The sequence below is a fragment of the Vigna unguiculata genome, chromosome 4 (genome assembly GCF_004118075.2).
Source record: "Vigna unguiculata cultivar IT97K-499-35 chromosome 4, ASM411807v1, whole genome shotgun sequence".
In the NCBI taxonomy this organism is placed as follows: Eukaryota; Viridiplantae; Streptophyta; class Magnoliopsida; order Fabales; family Fabaceae; genus Vigna; species Vigna unguiculata.
This window is the reverse complement of record NC_040282.1, coordinates 7520572-7547001: the sequence shown is the minus strand read 5'-3', so window position 1 is coordinate 7547001 and position 26430 is coordinate 7520572. Positions and strand designations below refer to the sequence as shown.

At 29.3% G+C, this 26430-nt stretch overlaps 2 protein-coding genes across 2 annotated transcripts; one reads left to right on the top strand and one right to left on the bottom strand.

Moving 5' to 3' along the window:
• Positions 1 to 3583: 3583 nt before the first annotated feature.
• On the bottom strand, positions 3584 to 8318 carry LOC114182725 (WPP domain-interacting tail-anchored protein 1-like). Its single transcript, XM_028069657.1, has 4 exons — positions 7495 to 8318; positions 5689 to 6767; positions 4759 to 4865; positions 3584 to 3900 (listed from the first exon to the last, which is right to left on the bottom strand). The coding sequence occupies exons 1-3, from the start codon at positions 8018 to 8020 to the stop codon at positions 4806 to 4808; spliced, it is 1665 nt and encodes a 554-aa protein (XP_027925458.1). The 5' UTR covers positions 8021 to 8318; the 3' UTR covers positions 3584 to 3900; positions 4759 to 4805.
• A 14393-nt stretch (positions 8319 to 22711) lies between these two features.
• On the top strand, positions 22712 to 23940 carry LOC114180439 (blue copper protein-like). The gene is made up of 3 exons (XM_028066757.1): positions 22712 to 22886; positions 23012 to 23428; positions 23558 to 23940. Exons 1-3 carry the CDS (start codon positions 22712 to 22714, stop codon positions 23938 to 23940), a joined length of 975 nt encoding a protein of 324 aa, XP_027922558.1.
• The last annotated feature ends 2490 nt before the right edge of the window (positions 23941 to 26430 follow it).

Below are 26430 nucleotides of genomic sequence, written 5' to 3'. Positions count from 1 at the left end.
CCAATGGGCTTTTTTTTAATGTGGGCTTTTTTGACCCTAGCCCACATGGGTCAGGGCCAAGTCCTGTGGATTGAGCCAAATTGACACCTTTAATACTTAGGTTAGATATATGTGGATGAGCTAATGTGGAATGGATTGTTTTATATTCATATATAAGTTTTATTGAACAAGAAGAAAAAGCATATATAAATGTGTTTGGATAGAGAACTTTAGAGATAATTTACTTTTATTAAAAAACATATATTTTATGATAAAATATGTTATTTGGTTATTGTTGAAAATTAAATTATAGAAATTTAGAAAAGTAAATTCATTAATTAAAATCGTATATATAGTTTCAAATTTCTCATAAAAAAAAGTAAGAATATGATATTTTTCATACTATTTTCATATTCTCTCTTTGGTTTAACCTACTTGATATATCATCGATTTCACTTCGGTTGAAATGTAATTGGTTTGTCAAGGTTGATGAATGTTTCATTTGGATCAAAGTTTTCATGAATATTTATTGTTCTTACTGGAATATGGAACGTGGACTTTTGTATAAGTGACAAGATGCAAGTGGTAGGTTGTATGCTCCTGATTTCAATTTAGTTCTAATTAATAAAAATATTTGTATAACATGTATATAGAAATTAAATTTTGTTTCCATTTTGAGAGGAACAAAATTGTTTAGTTTTTTAAAAAATGAGCCTAAATTGGAAAAAATAAAAATACATGGATCATATTGAGATTGAGACAATAACATCTAGCGTGACAATGACATGTGGCACTGCATTGACATAAACATTGTTACTATCATGTGGCACGCCAGCACTTTGACCCATGGCAAATTTTTTACTTTTAAAAAAAATTAAATTAAATTAAAAAAACACACAAATTAACACATGACACTTCTTTAACATTATTATTATGGTCCCATTGATAGAAATGATCTAATTATATCAAATTTTCCAAAATAGAAATTAAAGTAAGAAAAAAAAAGAAGAAGACCAAATTAATATTTTTCAACAAGAATGAGAATAAAGTCATAATATAACCTTTATTCTTCAACATTAAACCAAATCTATTTCTCAATTGATGTACTCAATTGAAGTATGCCGAAGTTTTCTCAACTAATGTAAGTTATACTATTTTTTTTAGATGTTAATAAAAAATTTTCAATTAAAATCTGTTGAGATTATTCTGTGTTGTTGATATCTATAGGCTAACGTAATAATTAAAATATTTTATTAAAAAAAATTAAAGGTAAAAATATCAAGTAACTTTATTGAAACAAAAAATTTTAAAATTAAAAATTTAAATTAAGAACAATTCAAATTCAATGTAGTTTTTCTGAACATTACAAATCATTTTCTACTTAAACATTATTTGAGTTTTGTGTGATTGTTCAATTTTGTTGAAGTTTAAATTATAATATTAAATTTATTATGATGAGATGAATATCAAGTTACTTTGTTGAACAAATTTTTCTTAAAATTTAAAATTTAAAATGAGAACAATTCAAATTCAATATATATAATCTTTCTGAAAATTACGAAACTTTTCTACTCACATTATTTGAGTTTTATGTGATTGTGCAATTTTAAGAAATTCTAATTATAATATTAAAATCATGTTGATGAGATAAATATCAAGTTATTTTATTAAAAAATTTAAAATGAGAACAATTCGAATTTCAATATATGTAGTCTTTTTGAAAATTATTATACTTTTCTACTCAAACATTATTTGAATTTTGTGTGATGATGCAATTTTGGGAAGTTCCAATTATAATATTAAAATTATGTTGATGAGATAAATTTGTACATGTCAGTCTATTGATGGATATATATGGTTTATACAACTCTTGGATGTGGTGGGTAGTTTTGTCTAAATGTAAATTGAAAAGTTTTAATTAAATTGATGTGGAATCTTACAATTATGTTTAAAAAAATATTTTTAATTAAAAAGAAATCTTTATCAATTTAATTAGGAATCACATTGAATTATGTTTGAGGTATATTCCTAAAGTGATAAAAGATCAATTGACCAAGTTTGAAGTGATGACATTCAATTATATAACAAAGTATGATTGTTTAAGTGTCCATCTAGTCACTAAAGCAATAAAGATTCACTCTCACGCCATAAAAAGTGTTGTTTCCAAACTTAGGTGAGAGACTTAGTCTGAATTTTCTCTCCACTTGAAAAAGACTTCTTCAACAAGGATGTCTAGCTCAATCAATACCTCTATTGTGATCATAAATATTGATTTTAATGAATAAGTATAAATTGAGATATATGATTGAATTAGATGAGAAATGAGAAATGATTAAGATGATATTTTAAGCTAGTTTGTATTTTGTGTTGTAACTAACATCAATTGTCCCGTAGTAAAGGTCAAGTGGGCCGGGTCACAATCAAATCGTAACGTTTGGATTGTTACATTCTTAAGTAAAAAGAGTTGTATCCTAACTAATGACTATAACTTTTGACCTACTAGTAAGTGTTCAATCCAACAACTGGTCTCAAATCCAAGGTCTCGACATCAATATTATATATCACAATTTGAGACTAATCGTTTCTTTCTATGATTAGATTATAACAAACTTTTTGAACAAAATTGCTCAATTTGAATTAACAAATTAAATGCACTATTAATACGTTCAGAGCTTGTCTATCGCAATTTAGCATACTAGACCAATTGATGAAACTCATCTAACTAGACAATATGTGATTTAACTTTATTCTCGGGTTGCACAAAACACATGAACATTGAGAGAACATGTACTCATTCAATCATAAAAGTCACTTAGTACATATATATAATTTGTCAAATCGTCAAGTGAAATTCAACAAATTGAACTTTATAGTAAGATTTGTCTAGTTAGACTTGAAAATTGATTTTTACCACACTAATTTATGTTGAAGCTTAGATAATATCTCTAACAAATATAATTAAAAAGAATGACTTTACTCTTAAATACATTCCAAAACAGTTAAGGTTTGATATTCTAAATGAGTAAAAATTAATCATCAAAAGGTAATCATCAGTTAGTATTTGATTTGATGAGACTTACTTAATACTTGTCTTTTGGAATATGTTGTAGTTCCTTTATTGATCTTTTGTTGAAACAATAAATGTGTGAGTGTGATGATGCACTCAGTATTGAAACTAAGGGCTAAATGTTCTGCCACTCTTATTCTCATGTTAAGGAAAGAAAAATTTACATTCTGAAGTGTGGAACATTATTTCTTAGCCCCGTTGTAACATCCATTTATGAGTTGCGAATACTATAGTTATAATGCCTTGAAAAAACACCTTAATTAGTAATTACCCTATAAATTGGTCGTGATCATTAATAGTGGTAAGTATCCAACTTAAATAATCCTGTTACGTCTATCTATAATAAGAAAACATTATAAATTTCTTCCTAAACACTTACAAACAAAAAAAAAACTATTATCTTGTAAATTAAATTAATAATTTAAAGAAATTATGAGGTTTGTACCAATTAATTTATATGTAAGTTAAATGTTGTTTTGTGAATAATTTTTTAAAAATTTTTGCTTCCTATTTTTCATTCTTAAAAATGTTCAAAAGTTCGTTCAAAATTATTCTTCATTGAATTCAACAACAAAGTTTGACTACTCCAATGTGCTTTGTATTAAGTTACCTTCTATGAATTAATACAACAACAAAAAGGTAAATAAACAGAAACTAAAAAAAATCATGTTAACTATTGATACATAGACACAACAACTTCATGAGGAGGAACCAGTAAAACATGAATTGACATGAAAAATCAAGAATTCCTGCATCAGTTCTCCTCACACTCCTAACTTTTGGTACTGAATCAGTGGGTTTGACTTCATTAGCAGCTGCAGATTTGTTTCTGAAGTCCTGAGACTCCTGTCACCCTGGTAAAAGAAGAATTAAAAAGTAGGGAAATAATAAGATTTTCTTTTGGTATTTTGGGATATTAATATGAATCTTCATAATGCATCCTTTTATTTTTCTGTTTCCTTAAGTTTATTATTGTCTTGATTCTAGAAGTAAATCTTTAAGTCATCTATACTAAGTAGATAAAGAGGATACCAATTCTGACAGTGATTACTACATTTGATATACACATTTTTTTTTTTGTACAATTTTATCTTTATTTTTTGTAAACTAGGTTTACATATAACTTATTTCTATTTCTATACTAATATAACCAATTCCAATAACCGATTTTGGTGTACACATTTTGTTATACAAACTTACCTTTAATATTTTGGTAACTACTTATTCATTCTGATGATAATTAATGTCTATCATCTTACAAAAGCATGAACAAACATTGTCGTGTATGTGTTTCCTTTCCACTAGTTGTCGTGTAAGTGTTTCCACTAGTATAAAATAATGCTATTGGTCGAGAAATCAATTCGGTATATTAATAGTGGCAAGGCTGAGAAGATCTTCCTAATAAGTTATGTAAGACTAATGCATTGGTGGAACAATTTTATACACTTTGTTTTTGTACGAATATATTAATATATATTAATAAAGTCTATGTTTTTGCTTCTTAGAAAAGATATACATGATAATATTGTATTAGTCTTTCATTAGACATAATATTAATGATTTCATGGTTATACACGGCATAAAAGCTTCTGAATATTCGGTTTTGTATGACTTTAACAAATTTATCATACACAGTGGTTTGTGATTTATTATACATTTGCATATGTAATAAATCAATCAATAAGCAAATGAAGAAAGTTCAAAGTACCAACCTCATAGCCAGTGGCTGAAGTCTCACTGGCTTCTTAAATAAGGATCCTCAACTTGCCTGCTTTAATTTCACTACCAAAATTTTGTTCTCACTAGCTAGGGATGATATCTGTAGATAAAACACAAAATTTCAGCAAGCCACACAGAGGGAAGATGTCTTATGTTTCAGCATATCAAAGTCTTATTGTCTGTTGATCTTTTTCTACCTCATTAGTATGAATTTTCAATCCAAATGGCTTACGTGTAAATTAAACATAAATTAGAAGAACCCAAATGCATGTTGCATCACACAGTTTATAAAAAAAATCTTAAACAGCAAATGGAAAATCTAAAAGAAAAAACGCCTAGATAGTAAATTTTACATCTAACTTAATCTTACAAAACTAATTAGTAAAAATAAGGTTTATACTTACTAATATACTATAATTTTACTATATTTCTAGCTAAAGATTTCCAACATACTTCCTCGCTTACAAATAGATTTTTTGTCAAAATCAACCCTACTAAACAAATTTGTAGGATAAAATTTACATCCACATACATATTCTAATTTGGTCATATCTTGGTCAGAGTGTAATTTTCAACACAAACCATGCTTACACACAAGGGAACACTTGAATATGGAAGAAGTCAAGTTCATTCCAAAGGAAAGGTAAAAACAAGCATGTTTGCAGCAACATTGAGGTAACCATCCCATACCAAGGAATCAATCTGTTTATAGTATTCATATACATGTATATATATATATATATATATATATATATATATATATGTGTGTGTGTGTGTGTGTGTGTGTGTGTGTGTGTACATATAAATGAAATTTTGTGAAATCTTACAGAAACAGGTTGAACAGGTTGAGGAATAAAGCTAAATGGCATGGTATGTGAGATTAATGATTCAGTTAAAAATAAAATTTCTCCATTTTAGGATACCTGCTGCTTAAGACGCTCTCTCTCAACAGCCAGTTGTGTAATCAATTTTTTGAATACTTTGGCCTGCTTTCCAATGCCCTTTGCAGTTTCCATTTTCATTTCTTCCTCGCGGTGAAGGGATTCCTCCACGCTTTCCAATCTATTCCGCAAAAAGCTGAGTTCCTCATTCAACTCAGCGTTGGATTCAGACAATATGATACAATTGTCCTCTGCACTGTCAGCCCTACTCTCAGCTTTCAAAACCTTTGACTTAAGATCCTTTATCACGTTTTCCTTATCTCTAATTGTGGAATACAACTTACTTTGCTTCTCCTGACTAGCTTTAGCAGATGCTACCGTATTCTGAAATCGTACAGCAGATTCTTTCAACTGCCTCTCTAGCAAATCTGCTCTTGCAGATGTGCCTCTCAAAAGATCCAACTCCTCATTAAGTTTTAAATTTGTCTCTGTCAGTATGTTATACTTTGTTTCTGCACTGTTAGCCCTACTTTCTGCATTAGATACAGATTCTTTCAGCTCAACAATGATACTCCTCATGTCTCTTGCTTCAGAACACAAAATATTGTACTGCTTCTGATATTCATCACTGGAGGCCTTTGCATTCAGTAACTGAACATCAGATTCTTTTAGCTTCTTTTCAAGTGAATACACCTTGTCACTTAAAGAGAAGACCTCAGAATTGGCAAGGGTTAGTTTATCTTCAGCATCTTTCAGATTAGCTCGAAGCTCAGATTCACGATGACTAAGACCTCTCAAATTGAACTGAGAAATGTGGAGTCTACCTAAAAGGCCTCTTGAAATTCCCAACAGAACCTCACTTGCATTCTCTGCCTCAAGCCATCTTTCCCAAACATCAATTGCTTCTTCCTCCATGTTAACAAGCTCTTGTTCTGTAAAGAACATCCTTTGTTTTAGAGTTTCTTCAATTTCTCTTGAATCAAGTAAATCCTTCTCAAGATCCAGTTCTTTTGCCAATGATTTCTCCAGCATTCTAAGAATATTTCTTTGTTGCTCAACTGTTTGCAGTTTTATCTCTGCTTTTGCATTCAAAGATTTATCATCCTCTCTTATGATTTCGCCTGCATCATAAAAAAATCCCTGTTTCATAAATCAAGAAGCAGAAAGTTTGAGCCAGTCAGTTCAATGTTCTCCATAGTTATTTCTTTCTCCCTTCCTCTTTTATTTTGTATCAATTTTGTGATAAAAGTAACCAAAAAGAGAAGTATTGGCTGTTCTCACACAACCAATTTCACAGCCAAGTTGAAGAGAAAGTCCAGAAAACAGGACACGCATAAAAAAAATGACCTTTTTCTAACAACTTAATCAAAACATTAAAAATATGCTTAAGGTCCAGAAAATAACACGGATTTTTTCTTTTGTTCTTATAGAAAATCATAAATAATACGCGACTTACAGTGTACAAGTATTTTGAATTGTCATCAAACCACACTATCATGTATGGTAAATTTATGAAGTTCCTTAACAATTACCTAAACAGCCATACCAAGAATAATTTTTCATTGGTTGATAGTGGAAAATCTTTTAGTACATCTTAGTTAAGCTCAAATTTTACAAGTATTTATCCTAACATTTAACAAAATCAAGTGATGTTAGTCCCTCACTACACGTATTTATTACCAAGTAAAGAATTAAAACCACATCACTTTGTTAAACACAGGAACTGATCCTAAATAAAGTTTTGTAATAACTAAAAACATGTGATTCTTTTATGATCAAAATCATATATTGTCCAAACATAAAAAAAAAATATGTAAGAAAATGAACAATATAAGATCTCCTACATACCAATTTCTGCCTTCTTAAAAGTAGAGAAACTCCTCTGGAAACCAGCTGACTTTATCTTGATGTCATTCAACTCCTCTTCAGACTGATTCAACTGTTGTTCATAATCAACCAACTTATCTTGCATTGCAACAGAAGCCTCGCCCAAATGAGTGTAAGAAAGTACACACTCTCTAGCCTCACCAACCCACCCTTGAAGGGTGTTCAAGACTTCCCTCAACTCTCTCGCCTCTGAATCCAACAGCACAGACAACAGATCAAACTGCAAACCTTTTTCCAAGCAATCAATGTGATCCTTCTCCTTTTCCAAAACCAAGGCCTCAATCTCACACTCCATAGTTTCCACATACATCACAAAATAGGTCAAGTTGGAAACTTTTTCAGAGAAACCAGCCACGTCCAAATCAAGCCTTGTGAGCATTCTGCCGCAAACATCACCCAGATCTCCCATCACACTCCCACTGGTTAGTGAAACAACAGCATCTTCAAGAACAACACTGGCATCATTTTCAGCACTTTCAGTGCTCATTGTAGCACCCCACTTGCTCTAAAAATGTGGGAAGGAAGTTAAGTACTAAAAAGGAAAAAGAAAAGTTTAAAATTGCTGCCAGAAAGTTGACTGCACTGAATTTGAGGAAAGGAACTGGAAAAATGGAAATTGCAGAATAGAGCCAAAGAATTCACGATTTAAAACAATTGTGTGTGAAGGAAGAATCAGAATTTAAGGAACTAAAAAGTTCCACAGAGAATAACAAATTAAATGATACAGTTGATCGGATCGCTATTTTGCAAGTTCCACTGGCAGTTACACTTGCTCCGCGCCCTAACTGCAACGCAGCGTTTTTGCGTTAACTGTTACCCGTTTCTTTTTCTGGTTACAGGTTTTTTTTTTTTCTACCGGAGGGTTATTTAATTAGTTTAATTTTTATTTACAGTGAGTTAGAATAAAGTTTTTTACATGGTTATAACATACTTTTTTTTCTCATTTTATTCCTAATAATATTTTTAAATTAAAATATAAAATTTACAAAAAGCTTTAATTTAAGAAAGAAAAAGTTAAAACAAAAGACATTAAAATATAGTAGAAAAAATGGTGATAAAAAGAAACTCATTAATAATAGAAAAATACTCTCTCACAAATAAAAAAAAATTAAATACTCATATTTTAAGTATAATTAAATTATATATTTTTAAAATAATTAGTTATGTATTACAACATAGTTTCAACAATATATACTAAGTAGTATATTTAATTACTTTATTTTCATATAATAAATAAAATTATATAAAATAAAAAATAATGCAATATATTATTTATAAAAAAACATAACAAAAATTTAAACATAATCACACCTGTGTTTCCACTAATTAAATAACAAAAATAATATTGTAATTACAAATTTGGAACTAACTATTTTAAAATACTGTAACTTATACTCTCTCTCTCACTATATATATATATATATATATATATATATATATATATGAACTTATTATTAAATATGCTTTGATATGTTGAAATTAATTTATTTCATTTTTCGGTTCAAATACAGTCTATTATTAAATGTGTAGTTTTATGTTTCTCTTTAGGTTTTGAATTTTTATTTTATCACCTGAAGTTTTCTATAGGTTTTTGCATGAAAGTAGTATAATTTCCCGGATGTATTGATTTGGATAATATTTTAAAATATTTATAGCTTAAGATAAGTTTACTTTTTTAAAAAGAAGTCAGTTTTAATGACTTACTTAATTAATGACTAAATTTTTCTAATAAAATATGACGTTTTTCTATTAAAACATAACGAGTCATTTTTATTTGGAAATCTTGCTTAAAATAATATAACTTTTTTTTTTAAAAGAAAAATCATTTGAAGTGAACTCTTCATTTTTTATATATTACATATATAATAAAAAACAAAAAAAAAGTAAAGAAATAGAGATCGTCACTTAAAGTAATACTTTTTTTTAAGTAAATAGAAGTCATCACTTCAAATGACATTTTTAAAAATAAATAAATGAAATAATCATTTAAATCATGAATTTTATTTAAAATAAAAAATAAAAAGTTGGTCACTTACCCAAATTGTCAATCTTATAATACTCACACTTACCCAAATCTCATACGTTTTGAAGAATGACCACACTCTAATAAAAGATAAAAAGAAAAAACTGTTTATATAGATATACCAAGTATATTAAACAAAATAGATATTGAAACGTGTGTAAGAGTAACACTCAATAACTTGAAGTGTTAAAGTATTGCTCATAAATTCATACCAAGACAAACAAACATTTCAACGTGTGTTGGTATTATTTTGCTTTAAAAAATCAGCAGACAAGTCCATATTTTTTGTTTCTACATCTCTCTTTCACATAGGTCCTCCTTCAAGGAGCAATAATTATATGAAACTCAAATAATTCATACGGGATAATGAACACTATTGTTTTGATCAAATAGAATAATAGAGAAAAAAGAATTAAGAAAAGGATGACGGTGATATGTGAAATTACTAGTTAAGTTCAAAAGCTTTTATGTGTTAAGTAAAAACATTATTGTTTTGGAGCATGCAAATGAAAGTTATATCCCTACTTAAAAGCAAAGATTTTTTTTTTAAATAAGTTAATTTCATTCTAAAATTACCAAAAGGGTGAAAATTTTAAAAAATAATTGACACATCGTGCCAACTTGACACAACATCATAATAAATAAGTTGTATTATGTTAAAGCGATTTTTACTATAATTAAATTGAAGTTATGTCAAATCTGGATGACTTCTTCAAAAGATAAAATTATCACATCTTGAGTCGACTTTAATTAAAATTATAAAGTTAATTACATTTAAGCCAAAAGCGAAGTTGTACCATGTTGGCAAAATTTCAGTTTTGTTATGAAATATATTGAAGTTATGACACACTGGAATGACTTTTATCTTTAGAGAACATGTTGAAGTTGTATAATGTTGTGACTTCTTTATTTTTGAAGTCGTGAGATTTTAGCATGACTTTAGTGTGTTGTAGATAGTGTAATTTTTTAATACTTCATATTTTTTTAGTTTTATTTAATAAAAATGAATAAAAAAAAGGTTATGAATAAAAATGAAAATTCAATTACATTAGGACAAGGTAGTTGTAGAGCTTGAAACTCGATGTAATCACAACACCAATGACATGAAGTCAAGGAACCAATAATCAAAATTATAAAATTGATCGGATAATACAACAATTTTGGTTTCGACAAAATATTTCTTATGATCAACTTCATAAAGAAAATATGAGAAGTAGAACAAAGAGATATTGACCTCAATCCGAGGTGGATAGCTACATGCAATGATCCATAATGGTCTCATTGAAATTTGCCTTATTTTAATAGAAAATTACCCCCATTAGGGAGGGGCCATGTCCCCCTCCCAATTTTGAATTTTTTTAATTATATATATATATATATATATATATATTATATTAGAAATTTATTAAATTTTTAAAATTGTAGGCAATATATTTAAATAATTGATGAAAATTAAATTGTGTATTTTTTTATTTCTTTTATAAAACACACCATTTAATGTTAATAGATAATAAAGAATAAAAATATTTAGTAGAGCCGTCAAAATGGGTTATAACCCGCGAGCCAACCCGGCACATCACAGGTTCGGATCGGGTTGGGTTGAAAAAAAATTACAAATTTCAGTACGGGTTAAAAATGAACCCGACTCATTCGGGTTGAACCCGTGATGAGTTGGGTTGGGTCACCAACCCGCCAATAAATTTTAAATATTAAATTGATATATACATTAAATTTTATATATATATATATAATTATATATACATATATTATATGTATATATTATATATATTATATATGTATATATATTATATATTATATTATATATATATATATTATATGAATATATGTATATTATATATATTATATATATATATATATATATTATATAAGTATATATTAAAAAAATAAGTGACAAAAATGATTTGATGTTAGATAGTAATTTATATTTTTGTGATTTTGGTTTGTATTTGGAGTTTAACATAATTTGGGATTTTATTTGGATTGTATTGAAGTTTATTTAGATTTTAATCGGAATTATAATTTAGTTTTTTGAGATTGAAGAAAAAAATTGTGTGTTTTTTTTTAATTAAGTGAGCCAATGAGCCAACCCGTTTAACCCGCCAACCCGTGGTGGGTCGGGTCGGGTTCTAATTTTGTTGGCTCGCTAATAAGTGAGCTGGGTTGGGTTGACCCACTAAGTGACCAACCCGTCGCGGGTCGAGCCGGGTTGGGTCGGGTGATCCATTTTGACAGCTCTAATATTTAGGTTTAATTTCTCTTTTGGTCTTTTTTTTGTCAAAAAATTGATACTAGGATTATATTAATTACATTAATAAAGCAAATCATCCATATTAAGAGTTTCAATTTTAGTGAAAGAATCATTGATCTATTCCAAGAAATTTAAAAAACTTTATCATAAAAGACCAAATTGCATTATTTTTTCAAAAAATCGAGATCAAATTGAGCTTAAAAAAACTAGAGAACCAATTTAATATTTGTAAACGAAAACATGAATCAGAAGAGTAATTAAACCAAATATTTATTAATATAATTTTTATTTTCATTCTTATTGTCTTTTTAGTTTTTTCACAAATTGTAATCATCTCTCACTCTCACATGTTTTCTTTTTATTTTTGAAAAATAAAAAAAGTTATACACAAACTCATTATTTTTGCTTTAATTTCTCATTTATCCTCTTCCTTTCTTGTCTCTTGTCTCACTTGATAATAAAAACATTATTTTTTATCTCATTAGCTTTTTATTCATTTTTTTATGAATATAGAAAAAAAATAATGTATCATGTGTTTTTTCATAACCGATTTTTAATTGTGACTTGATTATAATATTTATTTTTCTTTTAATAGTTATGTGCCTAAATTTTTTGTTAGATTATGATAAATTATTTGTTAAGATTATTTACAAAAAAGTATATTGATAAAGAATAAAAGAATAAATTCATCGTTTAAAAATGAGGAAAAAAAATATTGATGAAAACAAGATAAATTATATTTTTTCACATATTTTGAAGCATTATACTAATGATCAAATTGTTTAGTAAAATAATCATTGTTTTAAAGCATTATCCTATGATCAAATTTGATAATTTCAAAATTAATTTTGTTCCCTTCAAATTTTTTGTCATGATATGTCACTATTTGCAGAAATTATTGAAGAATATAACTTTAACAAGAGAGTTTCTGGTATACATAAAGATAAAATATAATATATTACTAGACGTGATGTTTAAAGAGTTATATACTTAATCCTACATGATATATTCAAATATTATTTTTAAAGTAAATATAAATTATGATCAGGGATGGCAACGGGGCGGAACGGGGACGGGTTTCGCTATCCCATATCCATCTCCGTAAAAAAAATTCATCCTCATCCCTATACCCAAATTCAACGGGTATCAAACTTTTGTCTCATCCCCATCCCCACCGGGTAACGGGTATAATCTCGTATCCATTTTCTAAATATTAATTTTAATTAATTTTTATAAAACAGTAAAAAATTACGTAAAGGAAACATAATATTATCAAATATTCAATATTAGGAGAATGATTCTTTCTTCGATATCAAATACTTTGAAATAAATTATAATTGTTTACATTTTAGATTAGAATACCAAATAAAATTTTATAAGAACTAAAACATTTATTAAATTTACAAACATTAATGAAACCTAGTTGATAAATTTTAAAAATATTTTTAAAAAAATATAAAAGGAAAACAAATATTCAAATTAAAATATATTTTAAATGTTTGTTTACTTCAATTTTTTAAATTCTAATAAATCTTTTTTTTATACACTAATAAAAGTTATAATACATCACTTGATCAAAATGACGCAAAGAACAAATAATAAACATAATAATAAATTTTTACATAGATCTTGTATATTTTGAACTCCAATATATATATATATATATATATATATATATATGTTGGATGGTGATTAAAAAAATATTCATAGCAATTACATTAAATTTTTCTTGTAGTAAATAAAAGTTATTTATACAATTATAGTAAAAAAATTACATTATGATTGATAATGAGTTAGAAAATAAAAAATAATTAGATAAAATATATCGAAATAGTATTTTACATGATGAAAATAAACAACAAATAAAAATATAAAAAAAATTAACACATGTGTGTCTTAAAAACAATTTGAGAGACTATTGAGAGAAATCACACAAAGAAAAACAAATGTATAATTAAAGGTATAATAAGATAAAAAAATATCTTAGAGATCTAAGAAAACTTTTCAAATATTAACATATATACTCAATAGTTGAGAAATAATGAAAATTATTTTAGGGAAATAAAAGAGTTCTTCATATGAAACAAAAATGAATAATAATAAGTAAATAATATTTTTTTTATATTACCGGTAAATGAAAGGTTTATGCTATTAAACAATTAAATTGAGAGCATTAAACATTCTCATCTTAACGGAAAATATATAAGAAATAAAAATATTAAAAAATAATAGAAATATTCAAATGTGAGACATATTTTTTATTTTAAATTGACATATATCATTTCAACATAATTACATAAATGTTATAATAAGACTAGCAGACACACAAACGCTATCGCGCATGTGTGTATGCATTTTTTAAATATGCGTGATATTATATTAATAGGTGATGATAATATAATGTTATTAAGTTAATATATAAAATAAAATTATATTTATTAAAAATAAAGTGAAATATATAAGAAAATATGAGAAAATAATTATTGATAAATAAAGAAAAAAAAGTTATAAAAATAACGGTCAATTTTCAAAAATTTAATAAATAATTATATTTTAAAGGGTAAAATTGGTATTTTGAAATGTGGACACAAAAGAGGAATCCTCTTTATATATTGTTATAGATGAAAAATATATTGGAGATGCTAATGCATTTCATGACAAACCAAATAATTTGAAGAAATAAAAAATAGAAAGTATATATATATATATATATATATATGGTTACTTAATTAATTAACATTTTAATAATTTAAATAGGGAGGAAGATGTGGCGGGGACGAGTATTATGGCGGGGATATATATATTTCCATACCCATCCCCATACCCAATTGAAAAAGTCGGGGATTTTCCATACCCATACCCATACCCATACCCAGTCAATATGGGGATTCTCCGTCAAAACGGGAACGTGTTCGGGCAATACCCACGGAGACGGGTTTATTTGTCATCTCTAATTATAATACAACTGTATAATCATTAATAGATATATTTTAATATTTTGGTTTTTTTTTCTGATATATTATTTAGTTAAATGATATAATATAATAAAAAATATCATATGATAAATGAAAAAAATAAAGTGACACAAATATATTATATATCATATTTATAGTGATGAGATTGATTCACTTAAGCTTACTTTCAATATTCCTTATCTTATTTGGACATAATTAATATTGACAGAAATTACTGGAAAACATAAATAAGAAAATTCGATACTCAGTAAAATTTGGTAATTATCCTTATCAAAATCATGTCATCAATATTATAGGTTACACATATTTATCTGTTTTAGTCTTTGTATCTTTAGTTTATAAAAGGTTGAAGAATTTCAAGTATTTTCTATAATTAACATATATTCTTTATTGTTATTTAAAAAATGTTTGAAATTCAACATTTTTAAACGTTTTAATTTTTCTAGTTTATGCTTACATGCAACAATTATTTTAAATTTTTGTAGAAGGAAAAAAAATGTGTATGCATAGAAGGTGTGTGTTAATATGACATGCATGTATTTGGACATATGCATGTATTAGACATGTATAGTATTTAGAATTCAATTTATTTTACTATGTGATTAAAGTTGTCAAAACGGATAATTTGGCTCTATCGGGCTTGATCCATCACTGGTTGATCATTTAGTGAGCCAACCCAATCCGACTCACTTTTTAGCGAGCCAAAAAAATTTGGATCCGGCCTGACTCACCACGGGTTGACGAGTTAAACAAATTGGCTCACGGGTTCTCTTAATTAAAAAAAATACAATTTTTTTATTTTTTTAGTCAAAATTAAATTATAATTCTAATTAAAATCTAAATAAACTTTAATACAATCCAAATACAAACCAAAATAAAAAAAAATACAAATTATTTATGTGTTGGCTAAAAAAAAAGACAACCTTACATGACCTAGATGTAAAACCTAACTTAATAAAAAACACTTATGTGACCCTTTTATTTGCGGGTTGGTGAGCCAACCCCCCGGCTCACCACGGATTCAACCCGGGTGAGTCGGGTTCTAGATCAGCCGGGTCAAAAATTAACCCGTATTGAAATTTGTAAAAAAAATTTAACCCAACCCGAATCCGTGATGTGCCGGATTGAATTACCGATTCCAACTCATTTTGACAGCTCTATATGTGAACATTGTTCTATTCAATCTATATCTATTATCTATTATTTATTATTATACTAAAAAAATATATTTTATAATTTGTGTTTATTTTGTTGATAAATGTAGACAAAGTTAATATTTTAATTATTTAAAATTATTAATTTTCCATTTTTTTAATTTATATTTATTTTACTACCACATAAAAGTTATTTTACTCAATTTATGTATTTTATTTTAAATAATTTGTCCTAAAAATTGAAATTTACTTTTATATTATTGTTTTAATTTTTAATTTTATACTTTTATAATTTTTTATTAATTGATTATTTAATAAATTATTAAAGAATAACTTATATTTTAAGTATTAATTTCCTTATACTATTTTTTTTTTCATTTTTAAGTTTATCATTTTATGATTTCTTATTATTTGGTCATCTATTATTTATTATCTATTATATGTTATAATATAAAAAAAAAGATATCACACAATTTACTTTATTATCTATTTTGTTGACAAGTATTAAAAAGTTAATTTTTTAGTCATTTAACATTGCTAATTTACTTTTTTTAATTATTTTTATTTTGCTGTCAAATGTGCATAGTATTTTATCTATTTGTTTTATTTAACATTGATATTTATTTTACTCTTTTATTTATTTGTTTAGCTTTTAAATTGACTTTCCCTAAAACTTGTTCTATCAGACAAAGAAGGATGTTGGTAAGTTTGTTGATGTGGGGGCCTATTGGAAGGTCCAGCTTGGCCCATGCTTTGATGAGGTCTCCATCCTTGGTTATAGTTCCCTGGTCGGCCTTGATTGCCCATATAACTAACTTCCTCTTGAGATGTGCTTAGCATAGCACATTGCCCATTAGTATGGTTCCCTCCACATAACTCACAACTTTGCACTTGTTGGAGTTGAGCTACAGAGGCATTTTGAAGCTCTTGAGGAAGTTGTGACAGTTTCTTCATGAGGGTCTCCAGCTGCTGAGTCATAATCTTGTTTTGAGCCAATAGAGCATCTTGAGATTGAAGCTCTAGAATACCCTTCTTTTGAGAATGGGCTCTCTCAGTGTAAGCTTCATTATCATTGGCGGCCATATTCTCTATTAACTCATAAGCTTCCTCTGGCGTCTTCCACTTGATACTCCTACCGGCAGAGGCATCCAACATAAGCTTTGACTGGGATTTAAGTCCTGCCAAGAAAAGAGTGAGCTGTGTAGGTTGATCAAACCCATGAATGGGAGTCTTCCTCAACAGTCCCTTGAATCTATCCCATGCTTGGCCCAATGACTCATCCATATCTTGTTGAAATGCCGAGATTTCCTGCTTTCCCTTGTTAACCTTGGACTGGGGAAAATATTTGCTCAAGAACTTTGCAACCACATCATCCCAGTTAGTGAGGCTATTTTCAGGAAAAGAATTCAGCCAGGCTTTTGCGGGTCCTGCTAGTGAGAATGGAAAGAGACTCAGTCGTATGGCTTCATCAGGAACTTGATGGATCTTCACAGTATTGCATATCTCTAAGAATGTGGCCAGATGAGTGTAAGGATTCTCATGAGACAGGCCATTGAACTGATTACTCTGCACCAAATGAATAAGAGCTGGCTTCATCTCCATGTTGGTGGCATTGACAGTTGGCCTAGCAATACTGTTGAAGTTGATATGGCCTGTGAACGCTGCATAATCTTCCAAAGTGCGTCTTTCACTACCCCTACCATCACCATGAGGATTTTCAGCCATTTCTTCTTCTGGCAAAGAATCAAGATTCTGAGAAGTAGACGGAAGAGTGTCTGAATCAGAAGAGTAATGGGCAACTTGTTGTGCTTGAGCTCGTCTTCTCCTTGTGGCACTATTGTTTCTGCGGGCAGTTTTCTCTATCTCGGGATCAACAAGGAGTGGTTCTGAAGATGCAGTCCTCCTTGTACGGATCCTACCCTGCATAAACTATAGAGCAACAACAAAAACAAGCTCGAACTACAAGTTAGCCCAAAAATAATGTGCGTATATAAGTAAACAAAAACAGTAAATATGCACAAAAGAATTTAAGTCTAAATAAGTCAAAAATCACACAATAGTCTAGTATTAGACACGGGTCCCCGGCAACGGCGCCAAAAACTTGTTAAAGACTTTGGCAAGTGTACCAAGTCGCGCAAGTAGTAACCGGTAAGACCGGGATATCGTTTCCCAAGAGACTCGTGTATACTAATTAATTGCGTAATTAGTGACTAATTTAAACTAATGAATAAATCCATATTTTGAGTTTTAATGTATGAAATTAAACTTTGCATAAATAATTAAAATTGAACTTTGAAAGTTAAAGGCACTTAGTGAGTGGAAAAGATTAGAAATGATATGACTTGATATTGCCGGGGTTAGAATTCACCAACTATGCTCTCATGCAACTACAATTTAACATCCTCTTCATTAATATGCTAATGCCAACCCACAAAATTACTCAAACCCTAATTCCTTAAAAGATTGAGCCTAAATTTCCTTATTAAAAGTCAATTCCTTGAACTCTTAATAAGCAAATTTGCTTTATGCACAAGGGCTTAAGACAACCAATGGGTCAAGCCCCATTCCTAGGTACAAGCTCCATTGAGTTTTCTTATTTCAAATCTAGGTTTCAAAAGATATTTCCACACCCAATGAACCAAAAATCATGCAAGAGATGACTAAATCAATGCAAGCTTTAAGTGAAGAAATAAGAAGACTAGCAATTAATGAAAGAGTCATATATATAATCAAAACATTTGCATTTACACAAGAGTTTCGTGGCTACATCTAACCCCAACAAAAATGGGTTTAGCTCTCCATTGCCATGGAGAGCTCAAGCTTAAAAATGGAAGAGATGGAAGAGAAAGAAATACAAAGAGGAAGATGGAGCTGTTCCCACAAGCCCTAGCACTCCTCCAAGCTCTCCAAATGTGTTCTTCGTGCCTCCAAAATGCCAAAGATGAGTTTCCCTTCGCGAAAACAGAAGAAAAGGAGCCAACTTGCCACATCAGCGAACAATGGCGCCTGGCGGCAGGGTCTCACCGCCATGCGGTATCGGGCAAACAGGGGCAAAAATTGGCAGCTACCGCCTAGCGGTGTCCAGTTACCGCCAGGCGGTTCGTAGCAGGGGCGCCTGGCTGGCGCTTGGTTGGCGCTTGACTGGCGGTCTGTTCCGCCTGGCGCTTGCTTCGTGTCGCCAGGCGCTTCCTGTTGACATTTTTCTTCTTCTCCTTGCTATTTCGGGTCACTCATTAATCTGGATTTTTGGACAAAGCTTCCCATCTACAAAAAGGACACAAAAAATGGGGATTAGTGATATATTTAGATCAATGTAACCCAAAATGTATTTATTTACAAAAGTAAGGTAAAATTGAGGATTAAGTAGGTTAAATGCTTTGGAAGAGATGATTTTGCTAATGAAATATAGCTTAGATAATGGTAAAAATTAACATTATCAGCAACCTCCAAGAGGCTCTCCAAGTACCCAAAAGTGTTTCTCTGTTGTGCAAAATGAGGAATCCCAAAACCCTCACGAGAAACATGTTCAAATACCCATTTTCGACACATCAGCGTCGTCATCGCTTGACGCCATCTCAACACCGCCAAGTGTCGTATCAGTAAAATGTGAAACATGCAACTCTAGAAAGTCACAGCTTGGTGGCACCCCTCCATCGCTCGGCGATAGGTCTTACGAATTGAATGATGCTAAGCCCTACTTTTTCACTGCTCAACCTTGTGGCGCTTAGTCTCACTTTCCACTGCTTAGCCTTGTGGACGCTCAATCTCACTTTCTATCACTCAACCTTGTGAGGTTTGATAGCATTTTGTATTTGAAGCACTGGCGTGATTTTAGTGGCGCCCGATGCGGGTATTTGCTTCAAATTGATATTTTCTTTTCCAAAACATGCTCCATTGAGTTCTTGCTTGTTTTTCTCCACCACAAATGCTTCCTATTAACTTATTTAACATACTCAAAAAGAGATTAGAGGTAAAACAATCATAAAATAACTAAAATATAAAACAAAACAAAATACATTAAACTTGAGAATATAACAAGATAAAAGCTAAGAAAAAGTTTATTTATTCATGATAGTAAACACACAAAAATAGGTAAAACTGGATGTTATCAGAATACCTATTAGACGAGTTTGTCCATACACATTAGATAACATTGTTCATTCACTAATTAAATGAATCTTAATACACATTAAACGAGTTTGTTCATACATTGATTAAATGAGTATAGCAAAAAATATTAAATAGGTCTAACAATACACATTGAATGAGTTTATCCATACACAGAATAGATGAATATAGCAAAAATTAGTAGATGAGTCATTCCACACATTAATTAGACGAGTCTAAGAATACACTATAGTAAAAATATGATAAGAACACAAACACTTAAATTCCTGAGGTGTGTAACACTGCCTTAAGGATTTATTCATAGTGTATGCGCAAACCCCCCAAGGTACAACATGAACATCTCGGATATATTCCGAGGATAACAGAAACTAGCAAGATAAACTCTATAAACTCAGGATCTTAAATAAAGAGAACATAAACTCATAAAATAATAAAAGAGAGTGAAATAAAAAAGAAGTAAGGAGAAGAAATATGAGTGTGAAGGTATATCTTTGGAGGAAGGATAAGACACCTATTTAAAGGTGGATGGAGGAGTTGAGATGACAACAACGGTTAAATTATTGTTGTAACTACCAAATCAAAACTATTGCAACAATAATGGCTAAATCAAAACTATTGTTTGCAGCTTTCATACGTTTGCAATAATAATTAAAACAGATTTTACAACATACACAATAGACAAGTATGCCCATACATTAATCAGGCAAGTCTTGCTACCCCACATTAGATGACTTTGCTCATATATTGATTACATGAGTTTAGCAGTATACATTGGACAAGTTAGATGTGTTTACTAATACACATCATACGCATCTACCCATTCTCTAATTAAATGTGTCTTGCAATATACATTATATGAGTTTATATATATATATATATATATATATATATATATATATATATATATATATATTACACAAGTGTGTACATATACTAATTAGACGAGTCTAATGATATATATTATACTTTGTTCATATACTAATACGTAGTTTTAACGAGTCTACCTACAATTTTTTTTTTTAGTGTCCTTTATACTTTTAGAATGTTTATTCTATAATTTTGCATATGTTTTGTACTTTATAAAGCCTATTATTGATTATTTTTACATACATGCTGATTTTCTAAACTTATAAATCATTTTTAACATTGATTCTATTCAAAACTTTATCATAAACTTAAACATATTTATTATTTCTTTTCTTAAACTCTATATCTCTTTTAATAAACACACAAACATGAAATCAATCCTAGCATATAAGCACATGTTTAAAAGTAATTTTATACAAAAGTACCACATTTTGGTTAAAAAAACCGGATTATGACCATGCATGCCTTGCTCTCTCTTCATGTGAAATATATCTTACATACTAATATGCACCTGTGAAATACATGTATGCATTTATGCACATGCTTTGACCAGAATCACAGGACTGGAATCAAATAAAACATATACCTTTAACAGATTTTAATTTAAGTGAACTTCTAACATAGAGTTTAATTTTATTTAAACAGTCACTAACAATTAATTACAAATTTGTTATTTTGAATAATAATTCATTTTTTATTTTAAAAAAATTTAAACTAATTATATTTTATTTTAAATTAATTTTATTTACAAAGATGAAATCGTAATCTTACAATTTCATTTGGACCATAATTCTACGAGATAAATTAGTTTTTTGTAGAATATAAAATATTTTTGTGTTTGCTTCGCAAAAAGTATAAAAAAATTGATCTCTCTTTTGTCATCTATCTATCTATCTCTTTTTCTTCTTTTTTTTCTATCAATATTTAGGTGGTGTTTATGAAGTAAAAATAAAGTTGTTGTTTTCAAACTAAGAATTATATACATTATTATTTTCTTAATAAATATAACTAAACAAAAACATTTGAAAATGATTAAAATTCAAATAAAGGAACAAATAAATTTTAAATATATTTAGCCCCGCAACAGGTTCATTATTATTTTTTTAAAGAAAATAGATTTTTGATAAAATTATCTTTATTTAAAATCTTGTTATTTTGTTTATAATAATCATAACTAACTGTGTTCAGGTCCACCGCTCAGTACACTTCCATTCTATTCACCGTTTTACGACTCTAAACTAAATCAATTTATTAATACAGGTCATAAAAAATTAAGTTATCTTTTTATTAAAAATGAAAATATATTTCGTCTATAAATTGGACCCGTTATCTTTTCAAAAAGAATTAATCTATTCTTAATAGAAATAATCTATTATCTTAAATAATCTTTTTAATAGACTATACATTATCTTTTATAAATTTTTTAGTGAAATATTATCTAATGGTGTTTTTAAAAGACTATATATATTATCCTAAATAATTTACTTATATCTTAAATAATATTTTTAATAGACTACTTATCATCTTATATAATCTTTTTAACATATTACATATTATCTTAAATAATCTCCTTATATCTTAATAATCTTTTAGAATAATTTCCTCTAAAGCTATAAATACCTACATAAAGCATTGGCATTCCACATTACAATTGAATCACCAGAAGGAGAACAAGGAAAAGAAGGAGAAAAGAGTACGTAGCATACACAGAGGTCTAGTCCAGAAACAAAGAGGAGCGACTTACCTCCAAGAACACATATCCATGGCGAGAAGCTTGTTTCTCATGCTATTTGCAGTAGCCACCTTGCTTCATGGCTCCATGGCACAGACCCGACACGTGGTGGGTGATTCCGCCGGCTGGACCATCCCTTATGGGGGTGCTGCAACCTACACCGCCTGGGCTTCCGACAAAACCTTCGTCGTAGGTGATACTCTCGGTATGTTAATCTCCCAAAATCCTTCCGCTAATCGTTAATACGGATAAGTCATGAAAAGGAATAATGGATACAGACCCAGTAGGTGAATATTTAGCTCAAATTTTTTTTATTGGTGAATTTTGCAGTGTTTAACTTCACAAACGGCCATCACGACGTAGCCAAGGTGACGAAATCAGTTTATGACGCATGCAACGGTGCGAGCACCCTTTTCACCCTTACCTCCGGTCCAGCGACCGTGGCGCTGAACGAGACAGGGGAACAATATTACATTTGCACCTTCGGATCACATTGTTCCCTTGGTCAGAAATTGACAATTAACGTTGTTAACAGACCCAGTAGGAGTGGTTCTCCACCAAGGGCTAGCCCTGTCCCCACACCAACACAAGCACCAAGCACTGTGCCAGCCCCTCCTCCAGGTCCATCAACTGGACCAGTTACTTTCATTGTTCGAGAGAGCTTAGGCTGGATCGTTCCTACTAACGGTGCTGCAACTTACGCATCTTGGGCATCTGACAAGACCTTCAGGGTTGGAGACATACTAGGTAAGTCAACATACATCATTACATTAATTAAACACTTAAACAATTTTAAGAGATTTATAGCTCATTTATGGTTTGATCAATGCTTGAAGTAAATAACTAATGACATCTTCTATTGTTTGTGTTTTACAGTGTTCAACTACCGATCTAACAGACACAACGTAGAGGAAGTGACGAAGGAGAATTTTGATTCTTGCAACTCAACCTCTCCTCTTGCCACTTACACCACTCCACCTGCGAGAGTGACCCTCAACAAATCTGGTGCTCACTACTTCATCTGTGGAGCTCCAGGGCACTGTCAAGGAGGCCAAAAACTCGCCATCAATGTCACCGGAAATAGTAGCAGTGCCACCACCGCCAGCTCTCCTTCCCCCTCTCTCACCACCAATCCTTCTACCCCTTCTCCCGCAAGCTCTCTCGTCGTCCCTCTGCCACAGAACTCTGAAGCTGCATCTATCGAACTTGCTGGAGTTTCTGCTACCCTTCTTTCACTTGTCGCGGCTTTCTTCTATTAGAGACATGAGTTTGTAGTTAGCCGTGTTTGGAACTCACTATTCTTATCGCTTTTTCATTGTATTTCATGAATTCGCTTTTTCATTGTATTTTGTTTCTTTTTTTTTTCCTTTCTTGTTTTGTCCTCTCTGAGAGAAACTATTTCACTTTAGAAAATATAAAATACTTTGTGATTACTTTGTCCTCTCTAACTCTCTTTTTCTATCAATGTAGAGACGATGTTTATCACATACAAATAAAATTACTATGTTCAAACTAAGAATTAAACATCACTATTACTTTTTTATAAATATAACTAAAGAGCACATTTGAAAATGAATAAAATTCAAATAAAAAAATACTAAATATATTTAGTCCTGAAATAGGTTTACAATTTTATTTTAGTCTTTGTATAATTATTTGTTTTAGATAGATGTTGATAAAATCATCTTTATTTTAAATAATAATATTTTGTTCTAATAATTATAGTGTATATTTTTCTCTTTCTATACTTTTAAAATATATATTATTGTAAAAAGTGATACCAAAATTTCAGATCTTATATATATATATATATATATATATATATATATATATTTATATATATATATTTATATATATATATATATATATTTATATATATATATATTTATATATATATATATATTTATATATATATATATATATTTATATATGTATAAAATTTTACTATTTCTAATCATTATCTATTATAATATAAAAAAAATACTAAGAAAATAAGTTTCTTATCCATCTTTATTTTTTTATAAGTGTCCCAATTGTTATTTTTTAAGTCATCTATTATAATAAAAGAAAAGAAGGTACTTCTATTATAATCTATTATGATATAAGAAAAGAAGATATTAGGAAAATTACTTTCTTATCCATGTTTATTTTACAAGTGTCCTAATTATCATTTTTTTCAGTCATCTATTATATAATATTAGAAAAGAAGGTACTTTTATTATAATATAAGAAATTATAATACAAGAAAAGAATGAACAAGGAAAATTACTTTCTTACTCATGTTTATTTTGTTGATAAGTGTCTTGATTGTTATTTGTTTAGTCATTTGACATTTGATATTTGAACTTTTAAATTTTTTCTTTTATTTTTTTTTTCAAATGTCTCTATGGAGTTATTTAAAATATTAATTCGTTGTGTCCAAAATGTTGGGTTTTTAGTCATTTGAAAAATATTTTATTTATTTTGTTATCACATATTTGCAAAAAGTCAATTTACTCTTTTTTCTATACTATTTACAAGATCGATTCACTTGAGTGAAATAAACTAATAAAACCTAAGTATTTAAGAAGAGGCAAAAACTGGAAATCTGAACTTAACGACAAAAAGAAAATAGTAAGGTAAGCATGATTCATGTAAGACCCTGGAATAATGAGACTTAAAAAGTGATAACGGTTTAAAAATAATGAGACTCGATTATTTTAATATTAAAAGGTTTTCGTATAAATATTGTTATAAACGAGTTTCATTATTTTAAAACACATCATTTTTCTATAAATAACTTTTTGAGAGTTCTATAAACAAGCAGTGCAAAAAACATGATGTAGTGTGTATAAGACTCGTGAAATTAATTAATTAAATATTTAATTAATTAATAAATGCGGGTAGAAAGCGCCTTTATGGCATTAATTATTGTTTAATGTGATGTCGAAAAGTGCTAGCTCAAATGGTTTAGTGTACTTTGATTGTGTGAAAGGACTTGGGTTTAAGTCCTATGTATGCCAATTATGTGTGATTGTTTTGTTATTGATTGTTAAGGATATGTATGAGTATGTGATTGGTATTGTAAACTTATGTTGGTTTGTGTGTATCACCAAATGTGAATTGGCATAGTGGTTGTGCTTTGGCCTTAGGAGTGGAAGGTCACAGATTCAAACCTTGGTGGGCAAAGAAAAAGCTTTATTTTTGCTAACTAGTAGTTGTGGTATGAATGTAAATTTAGGTAAAGGGAAGGGTTTTGGGCATTGTGGTGGACTGCTATACTAAGAAGCACGAATTGGAGAGTGTGAGTGGAGTTGTGAGTGTGCCAGGGCTGGACCAAGAGGGAGAGTGCGAATCAAGGATTTTATCTTCTCAATTTTTGATCACTAATTCTAGGTTAGGGGTGCTGAACTTGTGTATATTTCGATGTTGTATGTTGCTGCATTTTGCCCAATTGGTTTCTGTTTGATTGAGAAATTCGTGTGGTTTGTACTGATATTGTGAATTGGAGTATTTGAGGTTGGGGTACATAATTATGTAGGTGTAATATGTTGTGGGATGAGGGTTTTATATTTCAGGCTATGGATGATTACATATTCGAGTTTGGTTGTCCAGATGTGTAGAAAGCGTGTTTTTGAGTGCTACTTGCCATTACAACTGCGTTGGTATTGATTGAATGCTTTGTGGTATATTATTGGGTTGGTTTGGCATTATTTTGGGTAAAACGTGTGTGTCACAGAGGGAGAACTCTGCAAGTCTCGCCCAAGCGA